Here is a 13,386-nt window from a genome sequence, read left to right on the forward strand (position 1 = left end):
CTGGGGATTATACAGACTTAAAATTGTTTTTCTTCAGCCTAAGAAAGAGTCTGTAAACGTACAGTTATAATCCTGGGATGACCATGGCAAAGCAAAAATATCCCTAAAAGGGAGTTATGTCAAGTAAATGTATTAAGAGTGAAGGATTATGTTGTGTGTTCCTCTCTGGTTTTGGGCAGGCAGTATTATAAGAAAATACACAGTATCCATTAGTTCAGTTTTGTCACGTCCTCTTCAGTTTAGTCTCATCTTCCTCTAGGGCAATAGACCAGAAGTGTGTTTTAGCACATGTGCTGACCAGCCACAGCACAGCACTCACACCTGCGTACCTTAACACGTGTAGCCTACTGGAGAAAAACAAATCAGTCCTGCCCCCATAACCACACCTGATACAGCAACACATGTATCATCAGGGACATGAAACCATTATTTTTCATTGATTTAACCATAATCTAGAGATCTGACAAGAGGTATTATATTCATATTCATTGAGTCTCTACTGTGGAGTACTGTTATGTTCATCATACAGGCAAAAAAACACAAAAAAGAACAACTGTAAGGTGCTAATCTCGGTTAACCCAGAAGTAAAATCTTGTGTAATTTGGTCAACTTCGCAGAATCTGCCCACAAGAGATGAGTACTTTGATTTTGCTCTTCCATCATCATCATATAGTGGAAAGTCCTTATTTTATATATTTCTTACTTCAGACAACTGCATGATATAAATCATATACAGGAAACAGTCAATGATATCTCCCTCGACCCTGAATTAGGATCTCTTGCTGTTGAGTTTCCTAGACACTAGATGGCAGTTTTACTGTACGGTGTGCTAAATTCAGGGCTGCTTACCTTTATAGACCCCTGCAGAAGGCCTTACGTTCCACGGTCATTTTCCCCATGAAAAGTAACCGTTAACATAAGTTTTTCCCTAAATAAAACAAAGGTGTGGAAGCATGATCCATACAACACAGCGTCTCATACACTAGGAGTTCGTCATTAACTGTAGCCTACTTTTAAAGGTCCACCGCAATCAAACATTGCCCACCGCAATCAACACATTGGTGTTTTATATATATTTCCACGCTATGAGGTTAGAATAATACTGTGAAATTGTGAAAATTATGATAATGCCTTTTTAGTGTAAGAGCTGTTTGAAACCTGAAATTTCAGTCTGTTTTGGTGGGATGGAGTTTTGGCCTGCCTGGTGACATCACCAGGTGGTAAATTAGATAACAGACCAATAAGAAAGAGAGTTCCAAACCTTTCTGCTAATAACAGCTAGTTTTCGGGTTTTCCCCTCCCCTTCAGACCACTCCCAGACAGTCCTGGCAAAATTCGTGTTTCTTTTTGACCATTTTAATTTAAAACAATCATCGTACGGTACTTTATTGTTACCCAGATATTGAGATAAAAATGGCTGCATTGGACCTTTAAATGGCAGACCTACCAACACTGATGCCACCGTTTTTTCAGGAATGCAATGCTTCACATTTTTAAAGCAGGTCATCATATCTTACCTAGCTATCATTGTAATTCTTCAAGAGACACCCCGAATGACCAATGGAGAAAGTGTTAATTTAAAAGGGAAAGTGTGCCTTTGTCATGACATTTTTTCAGATCTCTCTCTGTGTGGGTGAGTGATGTAATGAAAGACAGTTCCAGAGCAGGCTGAGTTAAGCTGGTGGAGCACAGAGCAGTGTTGCGCTCTCTGGGTGTGGATGGACAGCACAGTGACACTGGGAACAATTACTGTTCTACTCCTCTGTTTAAGCCTCTTTCATATCGCACTTATTGGAGGAATTATAGCAGAGAGTAGGCCAGTCACTTATCCACCTCCTACTGTAGGAAAACACCAATGGAACTCTCAGAGCAGCAACTGTACAACTGGCAGGTGTCCCAGAGCACGTCCAATGTTTACAATATTGCATAGTCTGTCTATCGTTTCCAATGGTGAGCTTTGGGGTCAATAGTATATTTTGATGAAGATCAGAGGAGCATGTATTTGATTGTCTCTCTGCTTGTCTATGTCCTTCATCTCCTCTCTACTGTGTGAAACCATAGTTTTTCCTCTTCTCTTTTCATAGGTATTCAGAAAGTTCTGTGCATTGCCTTGAGGCGTTCATGGTCTACATAGTAGTGTTTGATGGACCAGTATCTGAACACCTGTGTGTGCTTTGCTGTTTAACAGTCTCACTACATTTTTCTTCATAGGAAGAATGGGAGATACAGTATTTGGCCTCTTGACAGGCTTGACGCGATTCAGCTTATTTTCTGCAGTGAAATGTCATGGCTCAGTCATTTGGACACCATCACTTTTTTCATAATTAGTTGTCAAACCTACCATCATGCGCCTGCAAAAACACAAAGAAATGAAACACGATTAGACACTGATACAAAAGCCGGGCATTTGGAAATATGTCTGGTTAAATGGCATTAACCCTGGTCTTATTCTGCACCAGTAAAACAGCGTACATAATCAGGATTAACATTAGCACGATAGGGAAAACACTGACAGACAGAGAACGAGAGAGAGGTAGAGGAGGGGGAGCTGTAGCACAGTCTATGATGATGGCCTCAAACTAAGATTGGTGATATGCAGTAACACATGTATGAAATACTCATAAACAAACATGTGCATTCAGCCACAAACACATACACACATATTACAGTAGACCCACAGCCATTTCCATATGGCTCTGAGTAGACCTACACACGTCATTTGAGCTCTTGCCACAGATTGAAATACAGTGAAAACAGTCAGGTAAAAAAATCTGAATCGCTTACCCAGGTGCCTCTGATAGACAGAGCTGTTCCCACATCTGTCAGTAGAATGCTTCTGAGGGCACGGGGAGAAGTCGACTCTATGAAAAACAGGTTTAGCCCACATGTTGCTAAGCAACTAATCCAGTGGGGACGGAATGGGTCTATTGTTGTGACAATGACGGACAATTATCGGATGCTTATCTCTTTGAAGACGTTTTCCGGTGCACTGTTTGTAATTTAACAAAATGCATTTATCCTAACACTATTCTTTACCTGACAATATGAACTTTTTCATGTCACAGAATATTTGATTATGTGCTTTCAGCTTCGGGCCATGACTATGTTCACTTTCAAATTCTAAAAATTAGATTAGATTAGTTTCTTAGTTACATGCACAGGGTCGCAGATGTAATTGCAGGGTACAGTGCAATTCTTAAACTCAGAGCTCCAATAGTGCAGGTAAAAAAAGAGAAGTGAATGAAACAATAATAAAAATAATAATAAATACATATTTACAACTGTAGCAATGATAAATGTCCATTGGGGGGTTGGGGGTGGGGGAGCATGTAGCTTGTTGGTGGCTATTCAGCAGCCTGATGGTCTGGGGGTAGAATCTAATGGCCAGTCTGTCAGTTTTTGGCATGATGCGCCTATACTGCCCCCGTCTGAGTGATGGAAGTGGGGAGAACAGGCTGTGGCTCAGGTGACTTGAGGTCCTTGATGATCAATCTTCTTGGCCTTCCTATGACACCAGTGTGCACCCAATGGTGTGTTCGGCTGAGCGTAGCACCCGCTGTAGAGCCTTGTGGTCAGTGGTGGTGAAGTTGATGTACCAGGCTGTGATGCAGCCCGACAGTATGCTCTCGATGGTGCTCCTGTATAACACTGTGATGGCCCTCGGGGACAGGGAGAATTTCTTCATCCTCCATCAGGGTCTACATCAGAGTCGGAGAGATGTAAGCTCTATAGTGGGAAATGATCACTGGGTTTTGATGCTCAGTGATTGTTTGCTTTGTTTGTGTGACATCAAATGGAGGAGCAGAATCTTCTGAATCCTTAGTTATAAATGACCATGGAAACTCTCTGCTGCCCTCTTAATTGTTTTGATGTCAAATTTCTATTTTGGAATGTACAAGGCTAATGTCTGGACTGAACTGGCTATATAGTTGTCATCCAGCCATGGTGCACCAATGGCATAAAGTACTTAAGTAAAACACTTTGAAGTACTATATTTGGGTATCTGTACTTTAATATTTATAATTTTCGCAACTTTTACTCCACTACATTCCTTATGTACGTTTTACTCCCATACATTTTCCATAACACCCAAAAAGTACCCGCTACATTTCGAATGCTTGGGCAGGACAGCAATATGGTCCAATTCACAGACCTATCAATATAACACATTGTCATCCCTACTGCCTCTGATCTGGCAGAATCACTAAACATAAATACAGCATTTGTAAATTATGTCTGAGTGTGGGAGTGTGCCTCTGTCTGTCCGTACATTTTTTTATTAAATCGTGGAGTATTTTAAGGGTAACTTTCAATTTTACTTGCATCATTTTCTATTAAGGTATCTTTACTTTTACTAAAGTATGACAGTTGAGTACTTTTTCCACCACTGGTCTGCACCCTGAAGGACCCATGATGTGGAAATGGCTTTGCACATGACAAGATGCATTTGTAGGCTCAATGCCAAACGGGGTATGAAGCCACCTGGGTGAACCCTACTGCCAGTGTACAACTGCATGTCAGCTATCACATCGTTTTATGTATACCTTAATGCATTGTTCAACCACATCATTGGGTAAAAAACATCACTAAATCTTCAGAAATAAATCAACTAGATGTTTTCCAGTGATCAACTGCAGATGCCAGAGAGGCTCGTCCTTCCTAACTCCAATGATTTTTATTATATATTTTTTTGATGTGGTTATCTGCTGCAGTAAATCTCCATCGGAAATTAGCGCTGGGAAACATACAACGACCAGACCCTCTATCTACTCTGCAGGTATGAGGAGATGGGAGGCCAGATAGAGCCTACCCTGTGACTCCAGAGCACTGATAACCTGGAGACAGGCTGCCAAACACATCCAGTCAAATTAAAGGGTGATTTTTCTCATCAGCTGTACTCCCTATCTTCTCCTCACATAGCCAGTTCTGTTAGCTGGATGCACATCAACACACTGCTTATTCAGTCTGGGAACAGAGACTGTGTTAAATAACTGACTGAGGAGAATCACAGAGGGAGATTTGGGTGGTATTGCGAGCTATGGTATCATCAATTCAATTCATCCCTCAAACATAAAGATGGTAGCTAGAGAAGTAGTCCAATGTCACTCACTCACTTACTGTACATTTCATTTCACAACGGTGGATAGGTTTACTTGAGTACATTTAATATGAATTATTTAATGACAAAAATGTGCTTATAAATATGGCAAATATTGAATAATTAAATGTGTATGTACATTTCTGACAGAATAGAAGGATAAGGAATAGGGAGTGTAATTTTGACTTGGAAATAACAGACCAGTAGGGGCGCCCTCTCATTACCTACCATAGAAGTTGTGTAGTAGCTACTATCCAACAGTAGAAAAGGATTCCATGACAATAATGTATTTTTCCTCAAAGTCCCTCTTAAGTCAACTCAAATATGTGCCTGTCCTACCCACATGGGCTTCGTCATAGTATTGCACACCATTCTGCAGAGACAGTGTTTCACCGTGCTGAGCTGGAATCTTACTGTAACCTGAATTGAGCATGCTGATTGAAGTCTATCATTGGCAACAATTGCTAAGATGGGACAATTTTGTGTGAAAAAAAGGTAGTCTTTCCCGGGAACCAACACTTCTTTAAAAACACAGGCCTACATGGTTTTAATAAATGGGAAATTCTTCTTCTTTAAGGTCTGTCTGTGCTGGTGGAACAAACCAGGGGATGGGTTTGATGCGGTTCTCTCGCCACTACAGAGCACACAGGTCCAGCGCTATGAATATCTCCCTGTGGATATGATGTAACTCATATTTACTGTAATGACAGTGTGCTGAATACAGGCTCTGGGATTCTCTCTCTGAAAGGATCTGTACAAAACTACCAATGGACCTCCTCCTGACCTGTTCTTCTCCAGCGAGCTCATTCACACAACGTAAACACACACACACAACATGCTGGCATCTACTGAAAGTGAGGCAGTTATTACCTCAACCATTCCCTTAAAGCAAAGGCTGTTGTGTGGGAATTTGTTTCACAGTACAATTTTTTTATGCATTCACATTTTGATCTATCACTCTACAAATGTGTTTTGAAGGGAAAACCAATGCATGAAAGTGCATCAATCATAAGCAAGTATGATGAATGCTTGGTATGTCCAAATAGAATGACTGACAGGGTTCATATCCTTACATTGTCATCAAATCATGTATATAAATGGATTGATCTCCGCAGGTGGTACAGTTTGTTCTGTGGGTTTAAGAAAGCTTGGTCTCGCGCTCAGTAAACACGGCTGTTGTCAGCTCAAATATAAAAAGTAGGACTTCTCTGGACTGAGGTCAAGTTGGCTTTGGCCAAATCCAGTGTGTTCCCTTTCCCCTGATCACTGTGAGAGAAAGCAGTAAACGAAACTACAAGTCTAGCAAGGGCAAAATTGAAGTTGGCACCAGTTGTCCTAATACATATTCAAGTCAAGTGGCTCTCTTTTGAACACACAGTCATGTTCTATTTCAGTTCAACCTTTAGTAATCTGGCATAGGCATGACAAACACTCCTTAAAAACCTTTGGCTGAAATTGGAGACATGCTGGTACTCCCAGAGCTACTCTCTAATGATTGATGTTACAATGCTTTGAATGCTGGGAAACCAGAGGCATTTTCCCTAACCATCACATCACATGCATCAACATATTAAACCAATTTACTTTGATCAACAGTCAAATTATATAATCATGATTGGTTGGATAATATTACAGCTTGTATGCCCTATCAAAACGGTGTTCACGTAACAGAAATACCTTCATTATTCGGGGTGAAAAATGCTCCCTGGTGAGCTTGCACACTCCTTTCCTGAAGAGGCTTTTTTTAGGCTCCAGTTCTCTAGAGACCCCTGTTATGACAGCTGTGCAGTGTCATAGGGCTAACCAAAAGGGCACCCCTCTATTTATATCCAATCAAGAGTTGATAGCTAAGCAAGTAGCACTCATGTTCAATTTTGGACCACTTACCATCGAACACCAGATTTGTTCACGTGTGTTAAATGAAGACCACTTACAGTTATGGACCTTTACTCTTGTTGAAATTATCATAGCTTGTGGGCTGGGATGGTCTAGTGGTTAGGGCTGCAGCCTTCACTGTACAGTCATGCCCAATGTCCACCAGATGCTTATGCATATTTATTTTGCCAGATGTCTAGCCCGCATTTTCCATACTTGACCCACGTGCTTTGCTTTCAACTCTTAAAAGCTACCTAGTTGGAGTCTGTGTGTACATCCGTTTGTACCACCGCACAGTAAAGCAACGCATGAGTTAAAAAAATTGAACGCATGCCATACACAGAATGCACAGCAGCCTAGTGCGGCACCCCCAACGAGGCGTTACGGGCCTCGCCACTGAAATTGAATGACTTCCGCTGGAACGCAAACAGTTTAATGCATCTGGTGGACATGAGGCATTACACTGTGTTGGCGTAGGTTTGAATCCGGCCCACTACTGCACCATTCCTAATAATAAATAACTACAGTTAGGTAATTACTGTACATGATTTACCAGTATTCATGTCTTGGAAACCTTAAGGAACAAACATCAGTAAACTGGAGAAATACTTGGTTGGTGTTATTTAAGATCAATATCATAGGGCAGAAGAAAATACTAAATCATTTTCAGTCAAGAGCATATATATTTTTTGTCATACAATATAGATTTTGTAAAACTCAAAAAACAAACTAATGCTGTCACATTTAATTAACTAAAAGCAGAACACTTTTCTTAAGGTATTTACACAATAATAATAATAATATACCATTAGTATCAATCTTCATGTACAGTAACAATATAATTTATATAGAAAAAGAGGTTGCTTTAGATAATATGGTGCTGAAAAGGGCTAAAAGATCTAAACCACAGCATTGTCTAAATTAACTTGGGTCTCCACCAGACTGAAGAGCAGTCTGGGACAGCACCAGTCACACAGACCAGCATTTAATGTACATCACAGACAATTAAAGGCATCCGAAGCAAATCGATTCACAAAAGAAAGAACTTCATTTCACGCTGAATTTGTACAGAGAATGGGGATTCAAATGGAAAGGAAAATAAAAACCCAGATGACTGATTCGAATGGCAATGGTTCCAAAGGCAGGAGAACAAAAGTATGATGTCAGACAAGTCTGGAGCCCATACATTTCAATAGTCTTTGATGTAGTCTTAGGAAGCTTGTGGTCAACATAAATAGCACACTGTTATATCAATCAATTAGAACAAAAACCCCATCACATTTCTCTTACAGAATCCCAATTTGAGACCCACGTGCATAACTACATTTGCATGTATACAACACATGCACACCAGTCCTAGTGACATCAACACACAAAAGTCGGAGTTCAAAATTAAGTTACGATTCTGCAAAGTGCAGCATTGCTATCATGGCTAAAAAATGTCAAACAGAATCAGTTAATGTACTACAAAAATTCTGCTTAACAGACTAAAAACAAGGATCAGTCAATTCTAAAACAAACTCTACCTCTAGTGAAATAGAACAGTAATAACAGCTCTTCAAAGCCTGCTAAAGAGCTTAATCAGATGAATCCTTCATATGCTGCCTGATAACACAAATAGTGATGCATATTATGTGCTCTTCAGACAAACATAGAAGTACAACATAAAGACTCATGGTCTAAACCACGAGACAGCAGGTCAGTCATTGGTCCAATGGGCTGAAGTGTTGAACAAGGAATTACATTTAGGTTGATGATCAGTAGTCCATTATGTGACTCTAGTGCTGAAGATTACTGCATCACAAATTTAAAAAAAAGTTTGCTTATGGTGCAGCTCCAATAAGACCATTCTTATGTTCCCTGACAATCAGAGCACTCTAATGGTGAACTGTAGTAGGCCTTCTGGCAATGAGGAAACCCAGTTCATTATATGTTATGCCTCCAGTTTATGGACAGTCAGTGCATTGCTTTACAGGTGGGTGTATTGGTTGCTTAATGCACCCCGTTCATGATGTGTTTCTGGTGCAGCTCCAGGCTCTTGGGATCGTCCTGGTTGTGTTGGGAAGGGGTGATATCGTCTTCTTGGAGCCGAGCATTCTTCCGGATCTCCTCCAAAGTGTACTCCTGCACGATGGAGCCATTCTCAAACACAATCACCAGCATGTCCTGAGAAAGACACACCAGAGAGTCAGTGAAACATGAGACTACGAAAAAGACATGTGTGTTAGAAAATGTAGACTTAAACAACTGTTGACACAGTAATCACACAGAGGTGAGCATGTGTGCTCTATTCCTCCAAGGTGAAACATCTTCCCCTTTTTAAGGCCTCACCTCCTCTGGCTTGCCCATCCCTCGCTCCACAGTCTCAATGAAGCCATCAGAGTTTCTCCTAAGCGACAGAAGACCTCTCTTTGACCCCTTGGACGGGTCGGTCACAGGCTGCTTGTACACATCCATCTAGACAAAACACAAACACACCAGACGGAAACATGTTAAAATCACCTTTGTTCAAACTCCTTTGAAGGCTTAAATTCTTTGATTCGTGTGGGTTGTTTGTAAACACAGAAAATCAATTGTGACAGCTCATTCTCAAAAAAAGACTGATTCCCAGGACAGGTTTCCTTTGAGCATTCCACAATCACTACAAAATATGAGGTATTCCTCATAACCCATTAAAGATTTTGCCATTTTAGATTCCCCAAAAATGTCTCAATGCCCTCGTTATTAGATCAAATGAAAGGCTTAGTCGGTAAAAATGGCTGCTTTTCATCTTCATTCAAGCACTTAGTGACTTCAGTGTTCACACCCCTTGACCTTTTCCACATTTTGTTGTGTTACAGCCCAAAATTAAAATAGATTAAATTGAGATTTTGCATCACTGACCTACACACAATACCCCATAATGTCAAAGTAGATTTTAGAAATGTTTACAAATTAATACAATCCTGAAATGTCTTGAGTCAATAAATAGTTCAACCCTGTTGTTATGACAAGCCTAAAGTTCAGGAGTAAAAAATGTGCTTAACAAGTCACATAAGTTGCATGGACTCACACTGTGTGCAATAATAGTGTTAAACATGATTTTTCAAAATGACTACCTCATCTCTGTACCCCACACATACATATAATTGTAAGGTCTCTCAGTAGAGCAGTGAATTTTAAACACCGATTCAACCGCAAAGGTTCAGTGGCGTGTATTCATGGACGCCAAGGGAAGCCAGGCTTATTTGAATGACTTATTTTTTCTCTCATAATTTTCAGTCAATTCGGAAGTAGCTGAATCTCACCGAAGAAATTCAGAGCGAGGGAAAACCTCTGTCTCAGTATGTGTAGCCCATGTATCTTATGCAGTCTGGACTAAAAGAGTATGACATGTTGTGGCCGTAGCATTTGATTGATTGATGCCAACAAGCATTTGGCCTCCCTTGATAAAACAATTAAAATAATTAGCATTGAGCTCAACTGTGGGTTGACCTGGTGCAGCGTTCAACAAGTCTACAAGTAGGATGAGTAAAAAAAAAGATATGTTTCGCTCGCAACACACGATATTTAGCAACATTGTTAGGACTAAATTGTTTTTGCTACCTTGAAGTTAGTTTTCAGTGTATTAAACTAAGCATATATAGTTAATGTGTTAATGTGACGATTTTTAAATGTTTAAGTTGGAATGGTGTCGAAATAGAGGAGGCAGTGCTCCTGTGGTCTTTGTGCTGACCTGAGGTAACGCCGTGGTTCTAAAATCAGTAGTTGTTTAGTAAACTGTCCAAAACATTAACTTGCTTGACCATGTTGCAGGTCATATAAGTGTTTGTTACATGCAATATTTGCTTTGTGGACAGATGTTGCTCTCCGGTTTTGTGATGAAACAAACGTACGTGTAGTGGAATTTATTTTGCCACTGTGTGACTTGTCTTTTTGTTGTCACGGCCTTATTGTATATCACAGTGGAATATGAACAAATAGGTTTATAGAGCAAACAATGCAATTTTCACAGCATTGGTTGTAATATGGATGTTTTACTGGCTTCACTTGCTCAGTGATTCTACCCACGCACTGCTACTGGGGAAGTTTTCCAAAGCAGGGTACTTATTGGTAGATGGGTAAAAATAAAAAAACACAGACCTTGAATATCCCTTTGAGCATGGTGAAGTTATTAATTACACTTTGGATGGTGTATCCAATAGATGGGTTAGCTGAAAATGTCACTAAAACAATGTGCACGCTTCCATGGGGCAGAAGTCAGCGTGTTGTGATTCTGGATGGCCAGATTGCTAGCAACAATGACAAGAAACCACCATGTGGGGAATCATAAGTGGCTTGTTTCAGCTCGTTTCACCTTGTTCTTGATACTATGTGTTGTTTTGGGGTGTTTTGACTGATTTCATGCCAGTGCTAATATGGCAAAAAAAGGAGGAAGCCTGCACAGATTAAAAATATTTCAAAACATGCAATAAGGCACAAAAGTAAAACTGCACTATATAAATGAGCTTTGTCCTGAATACAAAGCAAATCCAACACAACACATCACTGAGTACCACTCTTCATATTTTCAAGTATGGTGGCTGCATCATGTTAAGGGTAAGCTTGTCATCGGCAAGGACTAAGGAATTTTTTGGGATAAAAATGGAACACAGGCAAAATGCTAGAGGAAAACCTGGTTCCGTCTGCTTTCCAACAGACATTGGGAGACAAATTCACCTTTCAGCAGGACAATAACCTAAAACACAAGGCCAAATATGCACTAGAGTTGCTTACCAAGATGACATTCCTGAGTGGACTAGTTACAGTTTTGACTTAAATTGCCTTTAAAACATCCTAAAGATTGATTCTATACTTCGTTTGTCATGTTTCTACGGACTGTAATATGACTGTCTGAACTTTTGCCTGAACCTGCCTGCGCGTCGTGAGTTTAGATTGTGTACTGAACGCGCGAACCAAAAGGAGTAATTTGGACATAAATGATGGACTTTATGGAACAAATCAAACATTTATTGTGGAACTGGGATTCCTGGGAGTGCATTCTGATGAAGATCATCAAAGGTAAGTGAATATTTATAATGCTATTTCTGACTTATGTTGACTCCAACATGGTGGATATCTTCTTGGGATGTGTTGGTCTCTGAGCGCCGTACTCAGATTATTGCATGGTTTGCTTTTTCTGTAAAGTTTTTTTGAAATCTGACACAGCGGTTGGATTAAAGAGAAGTATATCTTTAAATCTGTGAATAACACTTGTATCTTTTATCAATGTTTATTATGAGTATTTCTGTGATTTGATGTGGCTCTGTGCAAATTCACGGGATGTTTTGGAGGCAAAGCCAAATGTAAACTGAGGTATATATATATATATATATTTTTGGATATAAATATGAACTTGATCGAACAAAACATACATGTATTGTGTAACATGTTGTCCCGGGAGTGTCATCTGATGAAGAATATCAAAGGTTAGTGATTCATTTTATCAATATTTCTGCTTTTTGTGACTCGTCTCTTTGGTTGGAAAATCGCTGTATGCTTTCTGTGACTAGTTGCTGACCTAACATTATGATATGTCCTGCTTTCACCGAAAAGCTTTTTTGAAATCGGACACTGTGGTTGGATTAACGAGAATTATATCTTTAAAATGGTGTCTAATACTTGTATGTTGGAGAAAATTGAATTATGAGATTTCTGTTGATTGAATTTGGCGCCCTGCAATTTCATTGGCTGTTGGCGAGGGGTTCCGCCAGTCCTAGACAGGTTAAACTGTATGGCAAGACTTGAAAATGGCTGTCTAGCAATGATCAACAACAAACTTGACAGAGCTTGAAGAATAAAAAAAAATATTATGTGCAAATTCAGGCTGTAACAACAAAATGTAGAATAAGTCAAGGGTTATGAATACTTTCTGAAGGCACTGTATGAAAGTAAATAAGTGAGTAACGTACCCCCTTCCCATTGGTCTCCACATAGCTGCATTTGAAGGCACAGTTGAGTGTGTCTCTGTTGAGCTTCTGAAGGAGGGCGCTCCCACAGCCAAAGAACACGTTCTCAGCACTCCAGCCTTCGTCACTCAACTTCTCCAGGATCTACAGGGAGAGATAGCAGTTAAACAATGTGGTACATGCAATAAGGGTATATCCAGAGGGGTGTTTGTGGGTGGTGTGATTAAATTATTTTCTTACCTCATCCACTGAGTTGAGATCAATGCCGTCGCCCTGGATGATACGCAGGTAAGATGGCAGCACCTTGAAGCCTTGAGAGTTCAGAGAGCAACCGAAGCACTCCTCCAAAATCTTTATCACCTGGGGAGGGAATAGGTAGTCAAGTACTGCATCCAAACTTTGAAACTTGAATCGAAGAGACAATAATAGGCAACTGAAACCCCCACACAGACGAGTGACATTTCAAAGGTAATCAATAAGAGCTAA

At 40.1% G+C, this 13,386-nt stretch overlaps 1 protein-coding gene across 1 annotated transcript in view; it reads right to left on the reverse strand.

Moving 5' to 3' along the window:
- Positions 1–7,636: 7,636 nt before the first annotated feature.
- The window catches only part of nampt2 (nicotinamide phosphoribosyltransferase 2), a 31,809-nt gene continuing 26,059 nt past the window's right edge, over positions 7,637–13,386 (reverse strand). Inside the window, exons 8-11 of the mRNA XM_071372631.1 lie at positions 13,141–13,260; positions 12,904–13,044; positions 9,305–9,430; positions 7,637–9,139 (exon numbers count right to left, since the gene is read on the reverse strand). Of these exons, the coding sequence (XP_071228732.1) occupies positions 8,966–9,139; positions 9,305–9,430; positions 12,904–13,044; positions 13,141–13,260 (561 nt within the window). The 3' untranslated portion in view covers positions 7,637–8,965. The remainder of the gene's footprint in view (positions 9,140–9,304; positions 9,431–12,903; positions 13,045–13,140; positions 13,261–13,386) is intronic.

The sequence above is a fragment of the Salvelinus alpinus genome, chromosome 2 (genome assembly GCF_045679555.1).
Source record: "Salvelinus alpinus chromosome 2, SLU_Salpinus.1, whole genome shotgun sequence".
Classification (NCBI taxonomy): domain Eukaryota; kingdom Metazoa; phylum Chordata; class Actinopteri; order Salmoniformes; family Salmonidae; genus Salvelinus; species Salvelinus alpinus.